This window comes from Aythya marila, assembly GCF_965140915.1.
Source record: "Aythya marila genome assembly, chromosome: 4".
Taxonomy (NCBI): Eukaryota; Metazoa; Chordata; class Aves; order Anseriformes; family Anatidae; genus Aythya; species Aythya marila.
Window position 1 is genome coordinate 13,026,016 of NC_139045.1, and position 21,111 is coordinate 13,047,126.

A 21,111-nucleotide genomic window follows, 5' to 3' on the forward strand; every position below is an offset into this window, starting at 1 on the left:
TCCTCCTATCAGCGTGGAAAAGTAAATGTTTGCTGTGTTTCTGTGTTAATCCTTGCAGCTTTCAGCCGAGCCCCGGTCCCCATGGCTGTGGTCCGAAGGGAGCTGTCCTGTGAGAGTTACCCCATCGAGCTCCGCTGCCCGGGAACAGATGTTATCATGATTGAAAGTGCCAACTACGGGAGGACTGACGATAAAATCTGTGACTCTGATCCTGCTCAGATGGAGAATATCCGCTGTTATCTGCCAGATGCCTATAAGATTATGACTCAAAGGTATAGCATTTAATATTCTTTGTTTGCTGACTGTTGTTTTTTTAATCCGGTACGTACACACCAGTTTGTTTCTGTGTTTGCATGAGAAAACGCAGGTTCTTAGTGTCTGTGTACGGGCACAGAATTACAGCTATCGTTGCTAAACTGTGCGTTTACCAGAGTAGGTCAGGATCAAACAATATAAATAACATTTGCGGTAAGTACTGCTAATCAGCCCGCTTGATATCCACAGACTCTCGATGTTACCTCTGAAATGCCTGTATACCAGTGCTGTTCATGAATATACGTGAAGTCTTTCTCTTGTGCGCCTTTCTTCTGCTCTGCTGTCTTTATATAGGTGGTCAGTAATTTCCTTTGAACTATTAATATTTTGCGTTCAGAATAACATTTTCAATTTTCTAAAACACAAAGGAAATTCTCCAATGCTCATCGTGTTGCCAGCCTCAGTTTTAGGTGGGATCTGAATTTGTAGTCAAGAACTTGTTCAGGGTTACTGCTTTTCCAGAAGACTTACTAAATTTCTGTACAAATACTAGTGCAGTTAATTGCTAACACTGCATGTGAAAACGGTAACTGAGGTACGTTCCACGTGGATAGACTCTTGTAGTGTAGAGCCAGGGCCTAACAGCTTATTCCAATCTATAATATCCTGGTTATGGAAAGCCTTTAACTATTTCTAAAATTTTCAGGATATTCTTTGGCACAAGAAGTGGTGTGGGAAGGATTTCTAAGTCACAGTTCTTGATATTTAATCACATTCAGCGTGCTTCTTTTAATAACTACGCACAAATAACTATTCAGGACGTTTTGCTATTAATTAAATAGCAATAGAAATGAGTGTTTCAGGATATTAATAATAGTATCGACATAAGCAAAGTGCTGCTAATTGATGTCATGACAACAGTGTTTGTATGGTGACCTAATGGCTAAAGCAGTGCAAGGTTTTAATGGAGTTTTGCTATAGTTTGTTGCAAGATAGTTTGCACTAAAAATGGAGTTGTGTGAGCAACAGAAAAGAAAACATGAGTTTCATCTATATTTGACACGTTAATGGATATTTTTGAGTTCCCTTCAGAGTTGCTCCATGTCAGAGATTTAGAACCCAAGTTGCTGAGAGGTCTCATGACAAATGTGCTCATTGCTGCAAACGGCTTGTATAAGCCCATTTGACTTGGCACTCCTTTATGTCGAACCCCCCTGCACTGCTGCTTCGAGTCCTGTTTGTAAGACTGTGATGATTGCTTTTTCAAAACGTGTGGCAAGGGTAAGAACATGACATCATCCAGTGCCTTGAATTCAGCATGGTTTTAGTAGCATTACTGTAATTCTCCTGTACAGGTTGTTAGTGGCTTCAAGCAGAAACCCTTTATCATCTGCATATTGGCAGAAGAAACCATGTCATCCCCTTTGTGGGGCCATTACAAAGTATTAATATATATATATATATATATTTATATATGTGGTAATGTCCTCCAGGCACTAGCTTCCCAGCCACACACAGAGCTCTGCAAGCTTCTGGTCAGTTCCCATGCGTAGCAAAGCTGCAATAAATGTTGGCACCTTGCTCAAGGAGAGCACGTAATCATACTGTGTGCCCACAGTGCTGGGATGAAAACTCACGTTGATTACTTGGCTCTGCACACTGTCACTGCCAACCCAAACTGCTTAGCAGAGAGCTAGCAGGGAAGCACACCTCTAAGGCAGAGCATCTCTGCTTTCCCATTTAGGCAGGAATGACCAGTGAGGGGGAGATTTCTTGCAAGGGAAATGTGAATCCCTCCTGGCTGAATATTAATATCCTTGTCTAATGCTGTTTTTCAGTAAGGACTCTCAGGAAAGGGTGGTAGCTCTTTCCATTTAAGTACGTGATGATCAATTTTCTTGAAGAAGTGCGCAATCATGTTATTAATTGGGTACTTGTGAGTTTCTTGAAAGTAAATATGACCTGCTTCTAGTTAAAAGGCAGGTTAAAAGGGGAGGGGGATGACGACGACACTCCATTTTGCATTTATATGCCATTCTCATTTCTCTTTTATCTCCATTAATTCAAAGAGTTGAACAAAATAATAAAACCATTAAAATGAAATACATTCCTAAGATGCGAACCAGTCTGCCAGTTCACAGCTCAGCATATGCCTTATAGCTGAGCATCTGAAAAAAATAGCCTAAAAGGAAAATCCTGACAGCCTAGTCACTGTGACATTTTCTTCTGAAAGCCTCTACCTGCAAAATTAATCAATTCAGCATTATTTAGGTGGTTTTGCAGATGAATGCAGGTTTTGATACAATTAACTTGTCTTTGCTAACGCGATAGAGTGGGGGCAACGTAACCCTCGCGGTAATCGAAGCTGCCTGCATATGGAGAGAAAAAACATACGCACAGTGCATGCTTATTCTGCATTGATTAATTATTGCATTCACAAATACACAGTCCCCCTGTAGGTTTTATAATAAGTTTTCTAACTGCTCGCAGTTTTTAATCAGCAACATTGTCCAGTCAACCTACAGGCATCCTGGCGTGGCTTGCAGGGAGGAGAAGAGTGAAAGGTAGGGAAGAAAAGCGTGTGTCTGAGAGACGGAGCTATTAGTATGTGAGCCAAGGCTGCGAGGGAGCAGATTTATGGTAGATATTAGCAATTTTTCCCCCAAGGACTCCTCTCTCCTCCCCAAAATTGAGCTGGCATGCTCCTTTCTTCTGTATGTTTATTTAAATTAATTTTGCAGACGAGTGCATGGGGTTATTTTGAAAGGGAAAAGCATAAATCTGATGCTGTGTTTGCGGAGCCCCCTGAGCAGTGAGAACACAAGGAGCTCTTGCTGCAACTGTTGCCCTGAAAATCGCTAAAATCTTCAGAGTATTTCTCTAAGTAAAGAAAGTTTAAACAGTTTGTAGGGAGCTATTTGATAGGAAATTAAATCTCTGTGGCCTATTTTGTTTTCAAACTTGCCGGCTCTTCCTTCCAGCGTGAGAGCAACAGCTGCCCATAAAAGCTCAGAAAGAGTGCTTTATGGACTGGAGTTATTCTGATATAATTAGAGAAAAATTATTTCATAGCATGTTTGCTTTGGAGCAATGTCTTTCTGAGGACTGTAACAAACAATTAAATTCTAACCAGGCCCATTGTAAACTGTGTGTACAGTGCCATGGGAGGCTTCACCATGTTCTCCCTTGAGCTGCTATGCCACAAAGTTAACGTGTCATCCATTCAGACAGCCAGAGTCCTCCTCAAACAATAGGGAGAAGCAGCCTCCTATTCCCATAAGAATCGCCTTTGTGTTTATAAATGTTAACACTGTCATTTACTCTATCAAAAAAAAAAAAAGAAGAAGAAGAAAAAGAGAAATAATTGCTCTCAGCATTCTCTCTTGCGTTTCTTGTGGATGCTTTCTGCCAAGGAAATAAGTACGTGTCCCAGACAGATAAAACCAGCGTGGCTCTTTTTGCGTGCTCGTGGTTTCACTGTAGTCTTTGGAGCTAGTCACTGGCTAAAACTGACCCAAAAATTCAAGGCTTCAGCTCGGGCAAGGGAGTTAAACGTTTATTTGCCTCCTCCTTGATTCGGACACACATGCCAGCATGTGCTTCTCTTTAGGCACATGCTGAAGTGTTTTGCTGAGCAAAGATCTGCCCATGTAGTTTCCCGAGTTAAAGCCAATGGAAGGAAGCTGGTGGGTGGATCAGGCTTCACGTGGATGTTCGCAGAACTGCACGCTGCTGGTACCACCTTTGTTTTTAACTGAGTAATTTGAAGCAGACCGTTTTACTGAGCTTTTTGTCCTTTCCTGTCAGCTTTAACCTTGAAATGAGGGGGAAAGTCTGAATACACACACACACAAAACAATTACGGTTTTTGCCTTAAAGGCAAGTTCAAAGCTTTCTTGTTGCTTTCTAGATATGAGGAAAAAAATGATCCTTCTCTACCCCAGCTGTTGTCCATTGCTCTTAAGCTGGAGGAAGGAGAGGAGAAAGGAGAGAGGAATGAGACAAAACCAGCAGGTGTAACAGAGGAGCCAGGGGAGAAATATTCACAGGTCTTAACATCTGTTCCCAAAATCAAAGCCAAATTCTTTCTCACTTTTCAAATTCTTGAAGGTAGAAAATTGGAAAGCTCTTGCTAGGGAACTCTCGTGTATCGCTCAGGCACTCAGAGCTCAGTATGTCAACGGGACCACTTGCACAGCTTGTGCAAGTCCCGTTTTTTGCCATGGTAGTGTGTAGAGAAAGGTACAGCTCCCCCCACAGAGCTGTGTACCATCTTCTCTGCTGTGGCTGTTCCTGGTGCCATTTGCCCCCCCAGCCACGTCCCCTGGCACGCTGCAGGGGCTGGGCCTTGCAAGTGGGCTTTGCATTTTACCTCTGTTGGCTGAGCAGAGAGAAAATTTCTAGTTGCTGAGCTGCAGTTCGATAGCTGAGGTAGGTTCCTTCAGGTTCAAGTCTAACATGCATGGTTTGGTCCCTGTGGTTTTTGTGGTGGCATTGCTGATTGCTGATGAGGTGTGTAAGTCAAGACTTAGAATATTTAAAAAAAAAAAAAAAGAAAAGAAAGAAAGAAAAACACAACAACAACAAAGAAAGTCGGTGAAATTAAGAGCGTAAAAGTGTTGTCAGCTCCTAGATGCTCTCTGGCTTCCCGTGAAGCATTTGGGGGCCTGATACTTTTGGGTGAGGAGGGGCACTTGTCATTTCCCTGGGAGCTGGAAGGATGCTGGCAGGCACTTTGTACAGGGTGGGGGAGAAGAAGGTTGTACGAACCAGTTTGCATTACATTGCAAAGATTTTTCATCTCCTGAAGGGCTGTGCTTTGTTAATGTTTTTGGTTGATGACCTGAAAAATGCAAGAGTCTGAAACGACTGTCATTATTATTGTAATAATATTGCATCGCGTGGCGTGCTGTTATTGATGCTATCAGCGCCTGCGATTTTCAAGGCGCTTCTCAAATGCCAGTGATCGACTCTTGTTTTAGGAAATAAAGAGGCTGGGTTATCTCTGTTTTACAGGTAGAATAATTCACGTTAATCATTGCTAAAGCGTCTGCTGGTTTTGATCGTGCCAATTTTGGGATGTTCTCCTAGAATCTTTTATGTAAAGCAGCTCGTTCTGTTAAGCATCCAGAAGATGCTCAGGACAAGCAGAACTGCAGACCTGGAGGCTCTGCCTTGTGATGTGATTACAAGGCCATCAGCAGGACTGAATGAGCAGATTTCGGCTGAATTGCAGCACACTTGTGTCAGGCCCTAAAAAATGGATGGCGTATTTCTCAGAAAACTGCACCCTGCTTAGACGTCGTCATCACCTCTGACTCAGACACAGAATGCCCCATTTGATAGGAACCCCTCCGCCTTCCCCTGCATCCTGAGTACATTTTGTGAAGACTGCCAAGATACTACTCATTTTTCTAAATTTGTTATTACACAGATGGCATGGGAAGTGGATTTCTGAAGAACTGAGTTGTTGCAGTGGGAAGCTAGGGTTTTCTCTCGCTGGGAAGCATGAGTCTGGCTCTTTGAGATCACCATATGAAAAGCATCAATATGGAAAAATACTCATGTTTCAGTTAAAGCAGTGTTTTCTGTAACCAGTAGAAATGAACGGGGAACACTGAAGCTCATGTTCATCAGGTTTTGACTTTAAATCCTAGAAAACAAACCTTACCACTTGGTTAAGCAATCTATTTTCTTGCTGCGCAGGAAGATAGATTAAAAAGAAGCAAAGTCTACTAATCTCATCTGTACCTTGACCCTGGGACAAGGGCACGTACGCCATTACTAAGAGGAAAAAAAAAAATAAAATCAAATGCTAGTGGAGCAGTGTGCACTGAACTGTTGAATCACTCTAAAAAAAGATCGCTACTTCCCAGCCTGTACGGTCTTAATTTATCCTACCTCTTCCTTTCTTGAAAACGCTGTCAGACCAAGCAGGAGTAAATTCTGCAAACGACAGCCCCCTGGAATTGCCCTGGTATCCCAGTAAATCAGGGCTTGTCAGCCCCAGCATCTCTGCTGATTGCAGCTGCCATGGTAACAGATGAGGAGAAGGTAGTAGTTTCGGAAGGTAATTAGGTTCCAAACCATGGAAGGCTCTGTAGATCAAAAGTAATGCCCTAGGCTTCCCCAGGTACCAATTGGTAGCCACGGCCAGCTATAAAACACCCCACTTAAAAAAATAAATAAATAAGGAGACAGTCGCAGTGCGCAGTGGCTGCTGGTTTTTGGTAGCTGTTGGGATGTGACTCCAACGTGCCACTGTTTGAAGAAATAGAGACCTGAGCTGGCAAAACACCAGGCAACTGTCCCAAGGCTGTTTCAGTTTGCCAGCTTTTTGATTTTTTGGTTGTTCCTCCCACCATCTGCTGGCCTGAACCGAAAAAATGGAAGACGTAGGGTAATCTCTTGGGTAGCTCACGGCTTGTAGAGGCCTCAGAAGTGCTGAAGGTACCAAGTGCTGGCATCCGTGCGGGGAAAATCCAAGTTTGTTACTCCATCCATTACTCTGCTAGTGTGAAAGTGGCCGGCTCAAGCCTGTCAGAGGGAAGGGACGAGCTAACCCTTGGCAGCCTGCCGCATGTAGCTCTTGCCGGTGGGAGAAGCCCTATGAGAAATGTGCTCCTGTCATCTGTTTTTTTTTTCTAAACATTTGAGGCTTGTTGAGAACAGCTACTAATTTGTACCCGGGGAGGAACCGTGGAGCGGAGATGGAGATGTTGCTGACAGTGGAGTCTGCCAGTTGAGACGTGTACTGCATTCATTACCACGTTGCAGGAGGTGGGTGCAAGCACACAGAAAGCCTTCCTGTAACTGCACGGAGGGCAGTGCAGGAACGGGCTGCTCTAGGCCCTCAGGTACAGTCCTCCCCTATTGCTGAAACAGGTTCTGTACGATTATCTCAGGTGCCCAAAGTGCAAAACCTGAATTCAGGCACCTTCATCCTGACCGTAGCACCTAAATTGCTGAAGTGATGAGCAGCGAGATGCTTCTGCTCAGTCTTCATACACCTTTAACCTACCTGAATGTGGTCTTCAGAGGGCTGGTCTTGTTGTCAAAAAGATTAGATGTATTTGGAGCATTGCACAACACTGTGTAAGTCTGTTTGTTTGTTTTTCAGGTTAAACAGACTTATACTACCTTAAAATAGCCAATAAATAATTTAGTTTGAGCAGAAAGATACCTGGGCGCTCCTTCTCCAGTCAGTCTTCTAGCTAGAAATAATGGCTAAAGGGTTGTGATGAAGGATGACTCTAAAGTCATCTATATCATGTTTTGTTTTGCAGTGGTGGGTTGAGGTTTGTTTGTTTTTTGGTTAGTTGGTTGCGTAGGTTTTTTGGATGGTTGGTTGGTTTGGTTTCTTGCTTTGTTTGCTTGTTTTTGCTACAAAAGAGCTCAGTTAGTCTGTTCCTGAGGTCAAAATCGGGTTTATACACAGGGGTTTGTCAATTCCCTGGGATGTTTCAAAGCTTTTATTCAGTAGATTTTTCTGATTGCATCATTTTTTGGACTGGTTGGTGCTTTAACTCTTTATTCCATCTGCAAATGGGTAAAACCAGCAATGGCCTGCATAGCTCACCCTCTCTATATGTGGGTGACTGGCATTTCTGCATTTCTCTGCAGGACTGCAGATGCTTTCTGCAGACCTTACTCTCACCTTCGCACACCAGCAGTTTGGCAGCCACCACAGGGCTTTGCATTTTCTGTGATCACTCTGCTGATACCGAATGCTCGTGAAGCTTCAGTGTGCTTGCCTGCGTGATGATGAGACACAAAGAGGTGAACGATGGCTGTGAGGCACAAATCCTTCACTTGCCAGCGTCAAAAATACGGCCTGGCGCAGGCAGGGTTCCTGGATCGTCAGTTCAACGTGGCCCCAAAATTTAAGCGTGAGTTTTTGCTAGTGGGATGAGCTGAAGTTTATTTCAATCTCTTTGGGGAAAAGAGGGAATGAAAGGCTTTTATTGGAAGCAGTGACACAAGGAAAGGTTCTGCTGCCATTATGATTCAGGAGAAGGATTTTATGTATCAGTAAGCAGCGCGTACGAGATGCCAGGCCGCATCTGTGATGTAAAAGAAGGGCAGGATGTGGGATTTATGATTAGAGCCATCTTCTATGCATTATGCATAAGATAATGCATTGGTGTCAGTTATATACAGTAGAAGCCTTAATTCAGCTGGAGTCCTGCTGACATCGTAAACTGGGAGACAGCAAGTAGTTTATGGGCAGTAGTAGAGCCTCTGGACTGAATTACGGCCGCAGCATTCAGTCTGTTACCGAGTGTTGCAGTTCGTAGTAGGCAGTATATTACAGGCTTTTACTCAGAGTAGGACTGGTGACAAAGCAGGAAGAACTTTATTGCAGAGACACCGAGAGGAATGGGAGATGGAGTTACGGGCAAGAGAAATGTACGAAGCTATAAAACTAATGCAAGGGATGAAGGGGGGATTTGGAGCTGGCTGTAAGGAAATAAGCCAGAAAGAGAATAGGGTTTCCCTCTGCACTCACTGGTCTGCCCTAGTGCCCTGCAAGGCCCAGTCCTGCCTGCTTCATGGGACAAGACATAGCATCCCTTTGCAGGCAGGTACATGGACCGTCTCTGCCACCCCCACACCTTCTTTCATCCTAATCCTTTGTAGTTAGAGAGGGGCTTTCACCCGAATGCCCAAGACCTTTTCCATATCCTTTCTAGATTTTCTTTGTTAGCATTACCTGTAATTGCTGGGTGTTCTCGATATCCACACAAATGCCCAGAGCCTTTCTGAATTTCATTACAGCCCTGGTCTTGACTTCCAGGAGCTCTGTGTCCAACAGGATAATAGCTTAATATGTGAAAAAAAAAAATTGGCGATGTCAGGTTTTAATTTCGCTGCTGTCCTCCTCATCTTGTGTCCTCAGACCGAAGACAGAGGTACCCGAGCTACTTCTTCCATTTCCATTCATGAGCTTGTACATATTTGTCGTATTACTTGTAATGTATTATCTCCAAGGGAGGAAGTTGTGATCTTTCAAATACTTATTTAGGGGAGTTGTTTTTGGTTTTGTCGTGAGTGTGTGAAGGTTGCCATTGTTTATCTCTGACTGCCCTTTAGTTCTGCCTTGCCATGTTTGAGAGAAGACAAGCTGTACTGTACACTGCCTTCCAGTTTGGGCTGCATCATCTACCCATAGAAATGCAAAATATTATTTTTATTACTTACACTCATTTTTTTATTATTATTTTTTTTCCTGTGAAGCCTACTCATATGGTGAATGTTTTCTTTATCTTAGGCACAAACAAATGCACAGAGGAGGGGAGTAAAAATTGTTTGTGATAAATACAAGACTTTGAGGCCTCCTTGGAAAGCCTGCTTCCTCTCTCCCTTTCCCAGGTGGCTTTGAATTGCGCAGCAAGTCCCATTTGACTCAGTATTACAAACCACACAAATACAATAATGTACTCCCCCAGATGTCTGTTCCATTCCTGATAAATGATCGGCTCTTTTGGCCACTTGGAAAGTTGGTGGACCAGGGTGTGTGCTCAAGTTAGTACCTTGAATAATCTGCTGGGTAGTTGAGGGTTGGCTGTGCAAAAACAGACGAGTGATTTTTCACTGTTGGCATTTGTAGGAGCAGGGAAGAAATCCCTCTGAAATGTGCCTGTGTCGGAAGTGTTCCTTGGCATCCTTCTGAATTACTGGCAAAGCTGCAGACAGCTAAACACAGGCATATAATATTCAAGAGACCTTAACAAAAACAAAACCAAACCAAAACAACAACCAGAAACCCTAACTGCATACATACACAAAGAATATAGGTCACCTTCAACGCAGTGGATTAGACCAAGCTCTGGAAAATCAATTTCAGTTGATTAGTTGCACTTGTAGTTAGATGTAAAGAGTTAAAGTCAGGCATCAAACAATGCAAGCTAATGCCTGATGTGTTGGGTTGTGATCCCGAAAACACTCATGTGCTTGTATAACTCTGCATGTGTGAAAGGAGCTGTTTGAAGCTGATGCAGAGGTAAGAGAGCTTAAGGCAATCTCTGCAAAGTTAATTTTACTTTATTTTTTTTTGTCTGGATCATGGCCAAAGAGTGATGGCACCTGACGGGTCATCTCTCTGAGTAGCTGGAAGTTGATGGGACGTACAGGTGACTAGGCAGCCACCTCCTTCCCTACAAACCGCATGTGTGAGCAGCTTTGCAAGCCAAGGGTGGGTGGGTGGCATCCTACTGTCGTCACTTCCCCCATTTCTAATTACTGCAGTCCTCTATATCCAGAGATGGCTGGAGTGAAACTCAAGTTGTTGATTAGTTAAAAATCAGAAGAGCAAAGGGAGCGGAAGGAAGGGGATGAAAAGTTTCTTTGACATTTCTCGAAAGACATCTCATTGCATCAGCTTATGGGCTCAGTTTCAATTAACATTGTGTCCCCCTAAGGTGTATTTTGTCAGGAGCCTTTGGGTGGGAGTACCTTAGGGAAGGCCCATACATTTGTGCTGGTATTAGGAAAGCGAAATAATATCCTTTGTTGTCTTAACAGCCTTTCTCAATAGCTTAAATTTTAAGAGTTAAAACACTTAAAAGAACTCATTGCAGCCAGGAGCCTGACTCCCACTGAACTGGCATGAGTCCCAGGTTCCCAGTGTCCAGAAATTTCTTTTGGAAATGGAAGTTCACTCTTAAGTGGCTCTAGTGCCTTTTAATATTTCACTCATGATCTAATTTGGATCTTAAGTATACCAATTTGGAAACAGCCTGCCTGACATCAAGCTCTGAGTTTTTAAACTCGTATGGTTTAATAAGATTAGCTTGCTGCAGTTCTGATACAGTCTTCAGTGAAATCTCATTCAAATTAAGAATCAGTCAGAGGGGAAGCAGCCTCAAGCAGAAAGCAGGAGTGAGGTGGTGCCAAAAATCAGGGCTCCAATAGGCCCTGTTGTCTCACCCTTCAGTGAGAGCAGAAACCTTGAATTGCCAAATTAATGCACTGAGGGGAAAAAGTATAATTAAGAAATTAAAAACAAGTATCCCCCTTTTGAGCTGTCATCTTTGGAGATGCACACAGATATGCACACTTAGAAACTATTACTATGGTGAAAGATAGTAATGCTTTTTGAGACTCTATAATATGTATTAAAATATGTGGGAACTGAGTTCATTTTTACATGTCCGCTTGAATTATCAGTAATAATTCACAAAGTAGAGCATGGCCACTAAAATGAATGAATAAATAAGCGAGTTTATGGAGTGTTCCTGCCAAATCTGTGTTTTTGGGCTCTCCTGCATAAAAGAATTAATTCATGTTTTTTAATCATGTTAGTTTCTTCCAGTGTTTCCTTGCATTTTAGGAGCTGAACATCTCCACCATGAATTTAATTTCCTCAGTGTTGGTATGGGAAATCCTGATTGTGTAGCCTCTTTTGACCCAAGGTTGCATCTTAATCCCTTCCTCCCAGGGGCATACCCTCAAGTTTGGCAAGTACTGTGCAATTTTCAAATGTGTACCATATTGATAACATGTATATGGAATTAGGGCCCTCCTGGTTCTGATTTGAATTCTGAGCATGTCGGGCATTTTTTGTTCTTCCATGAAGAAGAAAATTCTCAGCAGAGTTTCCATGCATAATTTCATTCGACTGTTTCAGCAAGAATAAGGCAGCTGTGGAAGAGGAATGCGAAATCAAGAGCCTGACACTTTTTGAATATCACAAATTTTATTAAGGATCTTGCAGAGAGGAGGCAATCTATAGGACACATGCATGGCTTTGGTCGCAGTCTGGTGTTGCTCAGCTAGAAGAGAAACAAAGCAGCAGTAGCTGCAGCACTGATTTAAAGACATGCTTAGCACTGGCAGCTGAAATGGCTGGAGTATTTAGTCATGACCACAGATAAATGTTGAATAATCTTTGAGGTCTGCTGGGAAAACTACACAGCAGGCTGTAAGCAATCCAAAATATTCCTAGCGTGCATTGAGGATAAGTTCCTGGTCCAGGTATTAGACAAACCAACTAGAGGAGAAGTGTTACTGGACCTGGTGTTCACTAACGTGGAAGAGCTGATTAAAGAGGTCAAGACTGGAGGCAGTCTGGGCTGCTGCAACTACACCCTGGTTGAGGTTGTGATCTTGAGGAGTATGGGCTTGGTGAAGAGCAAAGTCACGGCCCTGAACTTCCGAAGAGCACAATTCAAGCTATTTAAAGACCTAGTTGCTGAGATCCCCTGGAACATTGTCCTCAGGGACAAAGGAGCTAAGCAGAGCTGGAGACTCTTTAAGAATGTTTTCCTCAGAGCACAAGAGCTCTCCACCTGCCTGCAAGAAGAAGCGGGCAGGGAGGGCTGAGCAAGGCCCTGCTGGTCAAGCTGAGGCCCAAGAAGGAATCAACCCTTCTCTCAACCCTTGAGCCCTTTCCATCGTATTTTCTCTCCTTTTTGCCTTCGAGGAGGGGAAGTGAGAGAGCGGTGTAGTGGAGTTCAGCTGCCCAGCTGGGTAAAACCAACACAGGGAGGGTTTAACAAGAACGAAATGGTACTGAGATGTTTTGACCACACGACAAAATAGGTTTTCTATTGAAAGAGAGACCGAGATTGGCAGAGCTGTGTCTTTTAATGGTGATGGAAGTTGTCCTGTCCTACCTTCAGTGCCAGCTAAAAACATGCTTATACACAAGCTGATCTGCTGAAGTTCATTGCCATATAATGTATCTTGGGTGTCTTTGTGTGGAAAAAAAATGTTGCAGCAATGGTTAATTTGCTCACAGAGCAAGAAGTAGCAAGTAATTTATTTTCCTGTAGGTTGGCAGAAGTATAAAAATCTAGTACGGTTGCATTTAATTATTTCTTCTCTACTTTTTTCCTTTCCAGATGGCTATTGCCATAATAGACCATATACAGTATGATGTTTTAAATATATGCATTTCTTTAATGTGCAATATTTGGCATGTTTGTGTATACTTCTTATATGACTACATATATGTAGAGAGGAAAGTACAGCAACATGTGCACAGAAAAATAACAAATGACAGCCTCTTTTAAGAGGAAACTTCACGATTTGTGTCTTTCACTTACACAAAGTAGAACTGATTTAAAGTCCGGAAGCAACGCATATCTCTTTAGAGGAGAATTAAAGCCAGTATCAACATTCAGAAGACCCTAAAGGTCTTGCAGCATGCTAGCAAATCCAGATTGTTATGTTAAGTATCTTTCAGTGATTTGTTGGTCACCTGTTTTTCTTTCAAACCGTGAAGCAAGTAAGGTGCCCTGGATACCTGTTAAACTTGTGCTGCTCTACCGCATGTGTTGCTGAAAAATTGCTGTCCCGTGCAGGTGTCATGACTTTCAGCTCAGCACCTCCAGACTTTTATGACTGCAGATCTATGAATTGACACAGTGACCGTATCTGCTTGTTTTTCCTGTGGTGTGTAAGACCATGGTTCACAAATGGGGTCCAAGGTAGCTAGCTCCATAATGCGCTCAAGGATATAGCCTTTGGCTTTTATCATCTTAAATTTTTCAATCTTATCCAAACTCTTTACTTTATTATTATCTTATTATCAGGCAGTGGAGGAAGCCATAACTCTTGCTTTTAATGTTTTCTATTTTATCCTGACTTAATCTGCTCGATTCTTTCTTGCTAGGTGCTTCTCAGAGTCCTTCTGCTCCCAGGTGACCAACACATTTTCTCTGAAACCATGAAACCCGTGCTGTTGCATATTTCTGATTAATCTTTGTATCTGTTTGATGTGGTTGCAGGGACTTTCACTAGACTATGTGGACTTCTGTCCCGAACTTCTCTAGGTTAGCTGCACTTTGCCAACTGTAGGCAGAGCACCCTGATTTGCAAGCACTGAGGTTCTGTACTGTTCAGTACAGCCCTTGTGTTGCTGCAACAGCAAATGCTTTCCGCAGGGATATCACCCTGTATGCCAGGGAGGGCAGTTTCATGTTCAGTGATTTCCCATGACCAGCATTATAATGAACATTGGATGGGTGGGCTATCTTTGCATCCAGATTTGACACCAAACAGATTTGACGTCAATCTCTACGTTGGTGGATATATCACATAACTGGTGAAGAGGGTAATTTCTTCGGTGTTGCATGGTCAGCTATTATAGAATTATGTTAACATTTTACAAGGACAGCGTTCACTCCCTTTGATCTTTCCACTACGCAGGGAGGCAAAACCCCTGAGTTTTGCTGTGCTTGTGGCTCTATACAGCCATCAGAAATAGATAAATCCATGCTCATATTCTTGGCCTCGGGCTGCGTTGTGGGATAGTGAAAGCCGTGAGACAGGGGGATGTTCCTGCCATTTTATTTCAGCTTAGAGTTAGTGATCATGCTTCATTGAGGCTCTGAGTAATTTGAGATGCAAAGCAATCAGGGCAGCAGAGCACGGTGGAAAGTATAGAACTATACATACAAAAAGCCAGCTGAGTTTGTAGTGGTAGAGGTGTGTGCAGTGGTCACTAAAGTTTCTAGTGGGGCTTTGGAATATCAAGAGCCTGGATCCGATTCTGGCAGGGCTGCAATATTTTAAATAACTTTTTTTTTTTTTTTTTTTTTTTAATCAGTGGTTCAGTTTAACCAAGAGCATTGCCTAAGGGGCAGTGGTTAGTCTGCTGAGCAAATCTTTGCAGGATCCAGCCTATTACTTCTGAAGATCTTTTGCTGCAGATTTCAGGAGCCCACAGAGAGGAGGAAGATGGAAGAAAAAAGCACAAGGCAGTAGGGAGAATGAAAAACATTTTAGAGTGAAACCTTAATTTGAGGAATTGGCTTTTTTCATCATGTAGTAAATTCATTAGTCATGTACGATGAGGAAGTTGATTTATGATTGTTAACTATATTGAACTGATGAACATAGCTTCTTGAAATTTAGTGGCCAAATGAAGGCCTCTCCAGGCATTAATAAATTAGACCACTTTAAACAATTTAATTATTTATCCTGTGCAAATGGGACAGGATATTTCTGGAGTGATGTGTGTATTGCTTTAGATATAGTTTGGTGTACACGTGACTAAAGCTCTGTTTGTAATTCCTACCAACCAATTGCATGGAGTGGTAGAGGATGGGGAGGGTCTTGGATGAGACTTAAGAATTTTTAGTTTTGGGGGATTTCCTTAAAAATAAATAAATAAATAAATAATCCTTCTGATTCAATCTAGGGCTCTGTTTGTTTGCTTCCCATAAACTCTTACCAGCTTCTGTTTGTAAAGGAGTTAAAGGAGCAAAAAGGAAGGCTATGCATAGCACAGGATGTCTGCATTAAACCCCACTATCATGCATATGCACTGCTATTTTTATTGCTGTGGTATGCGGATCTACTGATGTCCTATCTTGATAGGCCCTGTGTATACATAATTCCCCACCTGTGGACTTTATAACATCAGTGTAATTTTTTGTAAGCGATCATGTCAGCCAGTCGTGCCATCTCCAAAGGAAATGACTGCACTGTAAGTGGCTCATCCTTAAGTGCTACCCTAACCAGAAAGAGAAGGAAATAATTAAGACAACATGAATTATGTAAAACAGACTTGAATAAAGAGTGACAGAAGGGTTGGCTTTGACAGCTGGATGTTAAATGAAATTTGTTTCTGTTGTTATAGATGCATTGACTGTTTTTAAATGTATAATTTATTTAGATTTATTTAAGGGGTAGAGGGAAGAAACAAGAAATCCCTGATGCGGAGAATTGAAATAATGAGTTGTTATACACACATAAATAGTCATTACGAAATATTTTATTGGTCTATTTTTGCTGTATTTATAAGGGCATTTTCAGACTCCTTGAGCCTGCATTTTACATCCACACAGATACACTGCATTTTATACAGCAATCCTTACTGCGTGCTTAATTGAGTTAATAACGTGAAAAGTGAATACTCCTGGCTCCTCCAGCTTGGCTGTGCTGAGAGAATGAATTTATCCCGTAGGGCTCTATCTCAGGCTATCTTTATTTCTCATACCTTTAAGGAGGCCAAAGCTGTAGGTATGGGAAAACTTTCTACTCAAAGCCACAGGAACTTCTCTATGAAGTCAAAACCTCTGCAAAGTACTTAATTTACATTACAATGGTGGGGGGAAGCAGGGCTGGGGAAAAAAGGGCCATTTCCAAAGAAAGCCTTGGAATGTTGTCTGTGGTGCCATTGATCCTCTGGTTAAAAACCATACAGTGCTTTGTCATTGTCCAGCATGCTGTGGACCAAGAATTAACGCAGAGAGGGGAGAAATGGTTTCTGGGTTTGTTAGACTGTGTCTTGTCTGAACTCATGTGCTATTTGCTAATGACTTTTCCACTTACAGTATATGCAAATGCATGCTATTACTATAAATGTTAATCTTGATAATGATTTTTGAAACCCAGAGTATTCAGCATCCCCTACTGATTTCATGGAGATTTAACTAGACCAGCGCTCAGGACACCGTGAAGCAGGCAGTTGTGCTATAATTTGCCTTCAAGGCAAATTCTTCCCTTCTCTCCGATCCCTGCTGTCACTGATTTAGTAGGTTTCACCAGATATAATATTACACATCATGTTATTCTCTATTCTGTTTTTCTGGCATCTGAATATTGTGTTAGAGCTCTTGGATACCCTTGGGGCAAGTGGCAGAAGTTTCTGCGGTCCTAACCGGCTGGCTTGCCAGCACTGTGCTTTTGCTTTTCTCAGTGCAAACACCTTCCGGGGTTTTCAATGCATAATATACCCGTTCAATGTAGGAAGATCTCTATTTTTGTGCCTGTCCGTGGCATTTACTTTTCCGTAAGTTGTTTAGAATGAATTGATGTCACTGATCCTGCTTCTGCTGATCCATTTTGTTGCAGATGTACTTCATGCTTCTGATTGCTGCTGACAGCAGGATTGTGTGATAGTCTGTATCTCTGGGTGATCGCTTAATTGTCTCTATGACACCCACAATAATATGGTCAGGAATTTGTCACTGCAGTCATGAAAATCATAAAACGTGGTTTGCTTGCAGATAATGTTGTCACACACAGAACTCAGACTTGAGCTGCTTCCTTTTCTATTTTTTTTTTTTTTTTTTTTTTTTATTTCCTACTTTACTCTTGCACAGTAGAACAGAACTAGTGTACAAAAATACAATTTGGCATACAGGGCAAAATAATGCTATGGTGGGGATCTCTGATCCCTTTTCCAGTGCGGACACACCCATGGCAAGCTCAACAGAGAGGAAAAAGGGCTCGTTCCCAAACTCTCCACCTCTCATCCTGATTCCACCCAGAAACATGCAGTGAATGGGTTGCTGGGATAACTCCCATTCTCTTTTGCCCTAAATAGGAAGGCACATACCTGCTCATGTCAAGAATTAAGATGCAATAGCAGTATCTCATGGCTGTGTGTACCTCTGTTATCTGTATAGGTGACAGACAAATGAAAATTTCTGCAGGGCACTGGGTGCATGGTCAAAGCCTCTGGCATTTCTAGAGGTTCATATAATTTTATTTCTCATGTGCTTTCTTGGAAACAGCCTGAAGAAAACAGACTTCCCCTCAGTTGAGGTTCTCAGTAGCTTCTGTGTTTTGAAATGAGAGCTGATGCCATTCATGTAGTCTTTCCTGTGATGAAATGGTTGTGTCTACATCTATGCCTGGATATAGCGTGTTGACTGAAATGTGAATGCAGCATGAGAATTATTCTTTCATAATCCTTGTTCACGTGACTGTTACTGTTATATGGAAAAATACTCTTTCAGCTTCAGTGTTGCTTATCAAGAGACAAACAGCTTGTTGAGATTGCAGTCCTGTGAGCAACTCCCATGGGGCTGGAGGGAGTACTGTATTTTTTTTATTTATTTTTTGCCATAACTGTTGTGACACTTGAAGGTTACAGACTGCTTACCGAGATTTTGTCGCCAGTGCCCTTTCTCACTGAGTAAATTCATGAATCCAGGATGGATCCTTCCTGTAGCAGAGATGATGAGTTTGTACTAAGTTATCAAGGAAGGTTACAGCATCGACTGCGACCACTCACAAGTGGCACAGTGCACATGGAGCCTCTCCCAGACCTTTGGCTGGTCCCAGTGGCCACGTGAGAGCTTTGGGATCTCCACAGAAAAGTGGCTACTGAGACCAGAATGGGCAGGAAAGCTGGTTGTGACAGAAATCTGCCACATCTTATAGGAAAACGCATTTTGTCCGCTTTTCTGTAATGTGAAGGCACTAGGTTTCGGGCCCTATGGAGCGGCAACTGCTGAAAAAAGTAAGAGAAGAGCAATTCCTCCTCTGCAAGCCATTTTCATGTGTGCTTTGGATCAATAGAAAGAATGAAACACTTGTCAACACAGAAATCCTGCAAAGAATGTGTTGAGGGAGGCTGATGCTGTAGTTACCAAAGGAATATATTTGTCTCTCTGCTCTCCAGAAGCCAAAAGACTATTTCATTCAAGTAACATAAAAAATACGAAATAAATGTACTAGCAGATCAAATTCAGATTACTGAAGATGACTTTTGTGTGCTGAATCAATGTTTAGATGAATGTTATGAGCAGAGAGAACTCCCCTGGACAGCCGTTTGCAACTATTACTGCCAATAACCTTCAATTTCTGTTCAATTTTTTGCCTACAGGTTGTTTGGTGTGGAAATGGGTGCTATATATTAATTTCAGCATTAATTTATATGGGACAGGTTGCTTGTGAACAGTAAGTAAAATTCAGTTTCCAAGAAATATTAGAAAACTTCATGTCCGTGACATTCTCGTGCATTAAAATACATGGTTACATCGATAGAGGCCAGAAACATATTGGATGATCTGTAGAGCTCACTTGGCATCCTTTCTGTTACCATTAAAAAGGTAATGGGGAAGAATGACAGTGTCTATATTAGTAGATTTTTTAATTTTCATTGAACATTGCATCCTTTACATTGTTTAATAAAGATTCTTCTGCACATGAGGGTTTGTATCCATACCAAGCACTTCTTTCACCCCTGCTTCTTAGAGAAATTTAGATGGAAACAAACCCTCAAGCTACTGGAAACACCTTTGGGGCAGAAGAGATGTGCACAAGGATCTGGTGGAGAGCTTGATGATCTTGTACAGTGCTGGATGGTCGTTTTATTGTTGTTTTGGGGTTATGTTGGTTTCGTTGCTGTTGCTTTTTTTTTTTTTTTTGGCTGGTGTTACCTGTGATGTACTGCATACCAGTGAGTTGAATTCAGAGCATGGCAAGAGATCGAGGCATGCAGCGGGCACAGCCCGGAGGCAAACAAATATGGTCACTCTTAAATGGGATGGCTGCAGGGATGGAAGTCTGCATGATGATTGAGAGAGATTTCAAGGAAAGTGTTTTGGAAAGGAGTCTGGAGAGAGGAGTTGAGGAAGATGAGAGAGAAAGCTTCCGGATGAAGGCAGAAGTAAGAAGCAGAAGAGCTCGCTGATACAGATGCAAACTTTGATGTGGATCGTCAGGCATCTAACTCAGCAATCCTCCATGTCCTCTGGGGCATGGAAGAAAATGGAGGTTGTCCCTTACTTCCATCATATCCCAAATCAGATTGTGCCCATGGGGGAGATGTAATTTAATTATCTGCGAGAACCTCAGTGTCGCTGAGACACTGGAGTGGCTTTACAAGCAGTCCTATGACTTCACTGTGCATTCGTTATCCCAGCCCGCTCCCTTGTCATGCCTTCCCCTTTCCAGTTGATAAGAGCCTCTGCCTTTCCATTTGGTCGATTAAATGCTGTAAATTCTGTGATGAGGGGCAAAGCATTAAATTTCTCGAGCGCGTCTGTGCGTCTTATCGTGGAGCCGCTTCCATGTTGTTAACAGTATTTGATTCATGCTGAAGGAAAATTGATGACCTGAATCCTCCTCATATAAGAGCTCCATTGTTAACATCTCTTGTTCTCGGTCACCCCCCTTTTTTTTTTTATGCCTTCTCATTCAATTTATCAAACATGCTTTCAGCAATCAAAGGCTAGAAATTCGCTTTCATTCTTGAGGAAGATATTCTGTGTCATTTTGTCGAGATGCAGACCTAATAAAAAAAAAAAAAAAAAAAAAAGGAAGAAAAAAAGAAAAGCTAATAAAATGGGGGGTCGCAGTGCAGAGACTGAAGCTTGGCACCAGCTCCCAAGTCACGTTAATGGAGGATTGCAGCCAAGGTGACAACAGACCATTCACGGTGAAAGAAAGCTCCCTCACATGCTCAAGGAGCTGTGGGTAAAATCGCCTTTCTCATTGCATCAGTGTTCAGTGCTGAAATGCACACAGTCAGCTCTGGCACGTGGTAAACTGCTCGGGGAGGAGGCTTTGAAGTGTGTGAGTTAGAAGCTGTGCAAGAATCGCGTGTGGATTTAAAAGAATAAGGAATATCGAGGGAGTAAATAGATGAAAGAAAAAGGGCAATTAAAACTGGACGGACAGCATCAACCTGAGTTAAAATGCCCTCTGTGAAGCGGGAGCTTAGAGTTTCAGATGGATTTTGTAGCCTGAGTCAGCTCACTCTGTGTGAACAAGCTGCTCTTACCATTAGTAAGACCTCTGTTTCATTCACACTGCTGAGACTAATTCTGACTCTCCTTTTAAAACAACTAATTCCCTGTTTCTGTAGACCTGGTGTCAGAATGATCTGAGTTATGAAAATACAGAAGTCATGAAGGATGTGGTTGGCTGTAGGATGGACCCCTGCTTAAAACGAGGTGCGTGCTCCAGAAGCGCCTGGAAGACAGACTTGTTTGTTTTGTAAATAACACTGAGCCTGTGAATAATCCAAATGAAAACAACTTTATGTGCTATGTGCTTCCAGTGATGATACGTGTGACTATCCAGTTTTGAGGGATTTGGCATTTACTGTCGGTACAATCTCTGCTCCAGACGAAGCATGGTAGTATGGCTTTGTGCTTGTGTTTTGAC

The 21,111-nt window shown here is 42.3% G+C and overlaps 1 protein-coding gene across 6 annotated transcripts in view; it reads left to right on the forward strand.

Annotated features, from left to right (window-relative positions):
• The window catches only part of ADGRL3 (adhesion G protein-coupled receptor L3), a 509,447-nt gene that overhangs the window by 242,543 nt on the left and 245,793 nt on the right, over positions 1-21,111 (forward strand). For 5 of the 6 annotated variants that reach the window (XM_082759666.1, XM_082759667.1, XM_082759662.1 and 2 more), the window contains exon 4: positions 59-272. In XM_082759666.1, coding sequence (XP_082615792.1) covers positions 59-272 — 214 coding nt within the window. Of the gene's footprint in view, positions 1-58; positions 273-21,111 lie in introns of those variants that run through there. The other variant, XM_082759665.1, reaches the window with a different exon arrangement.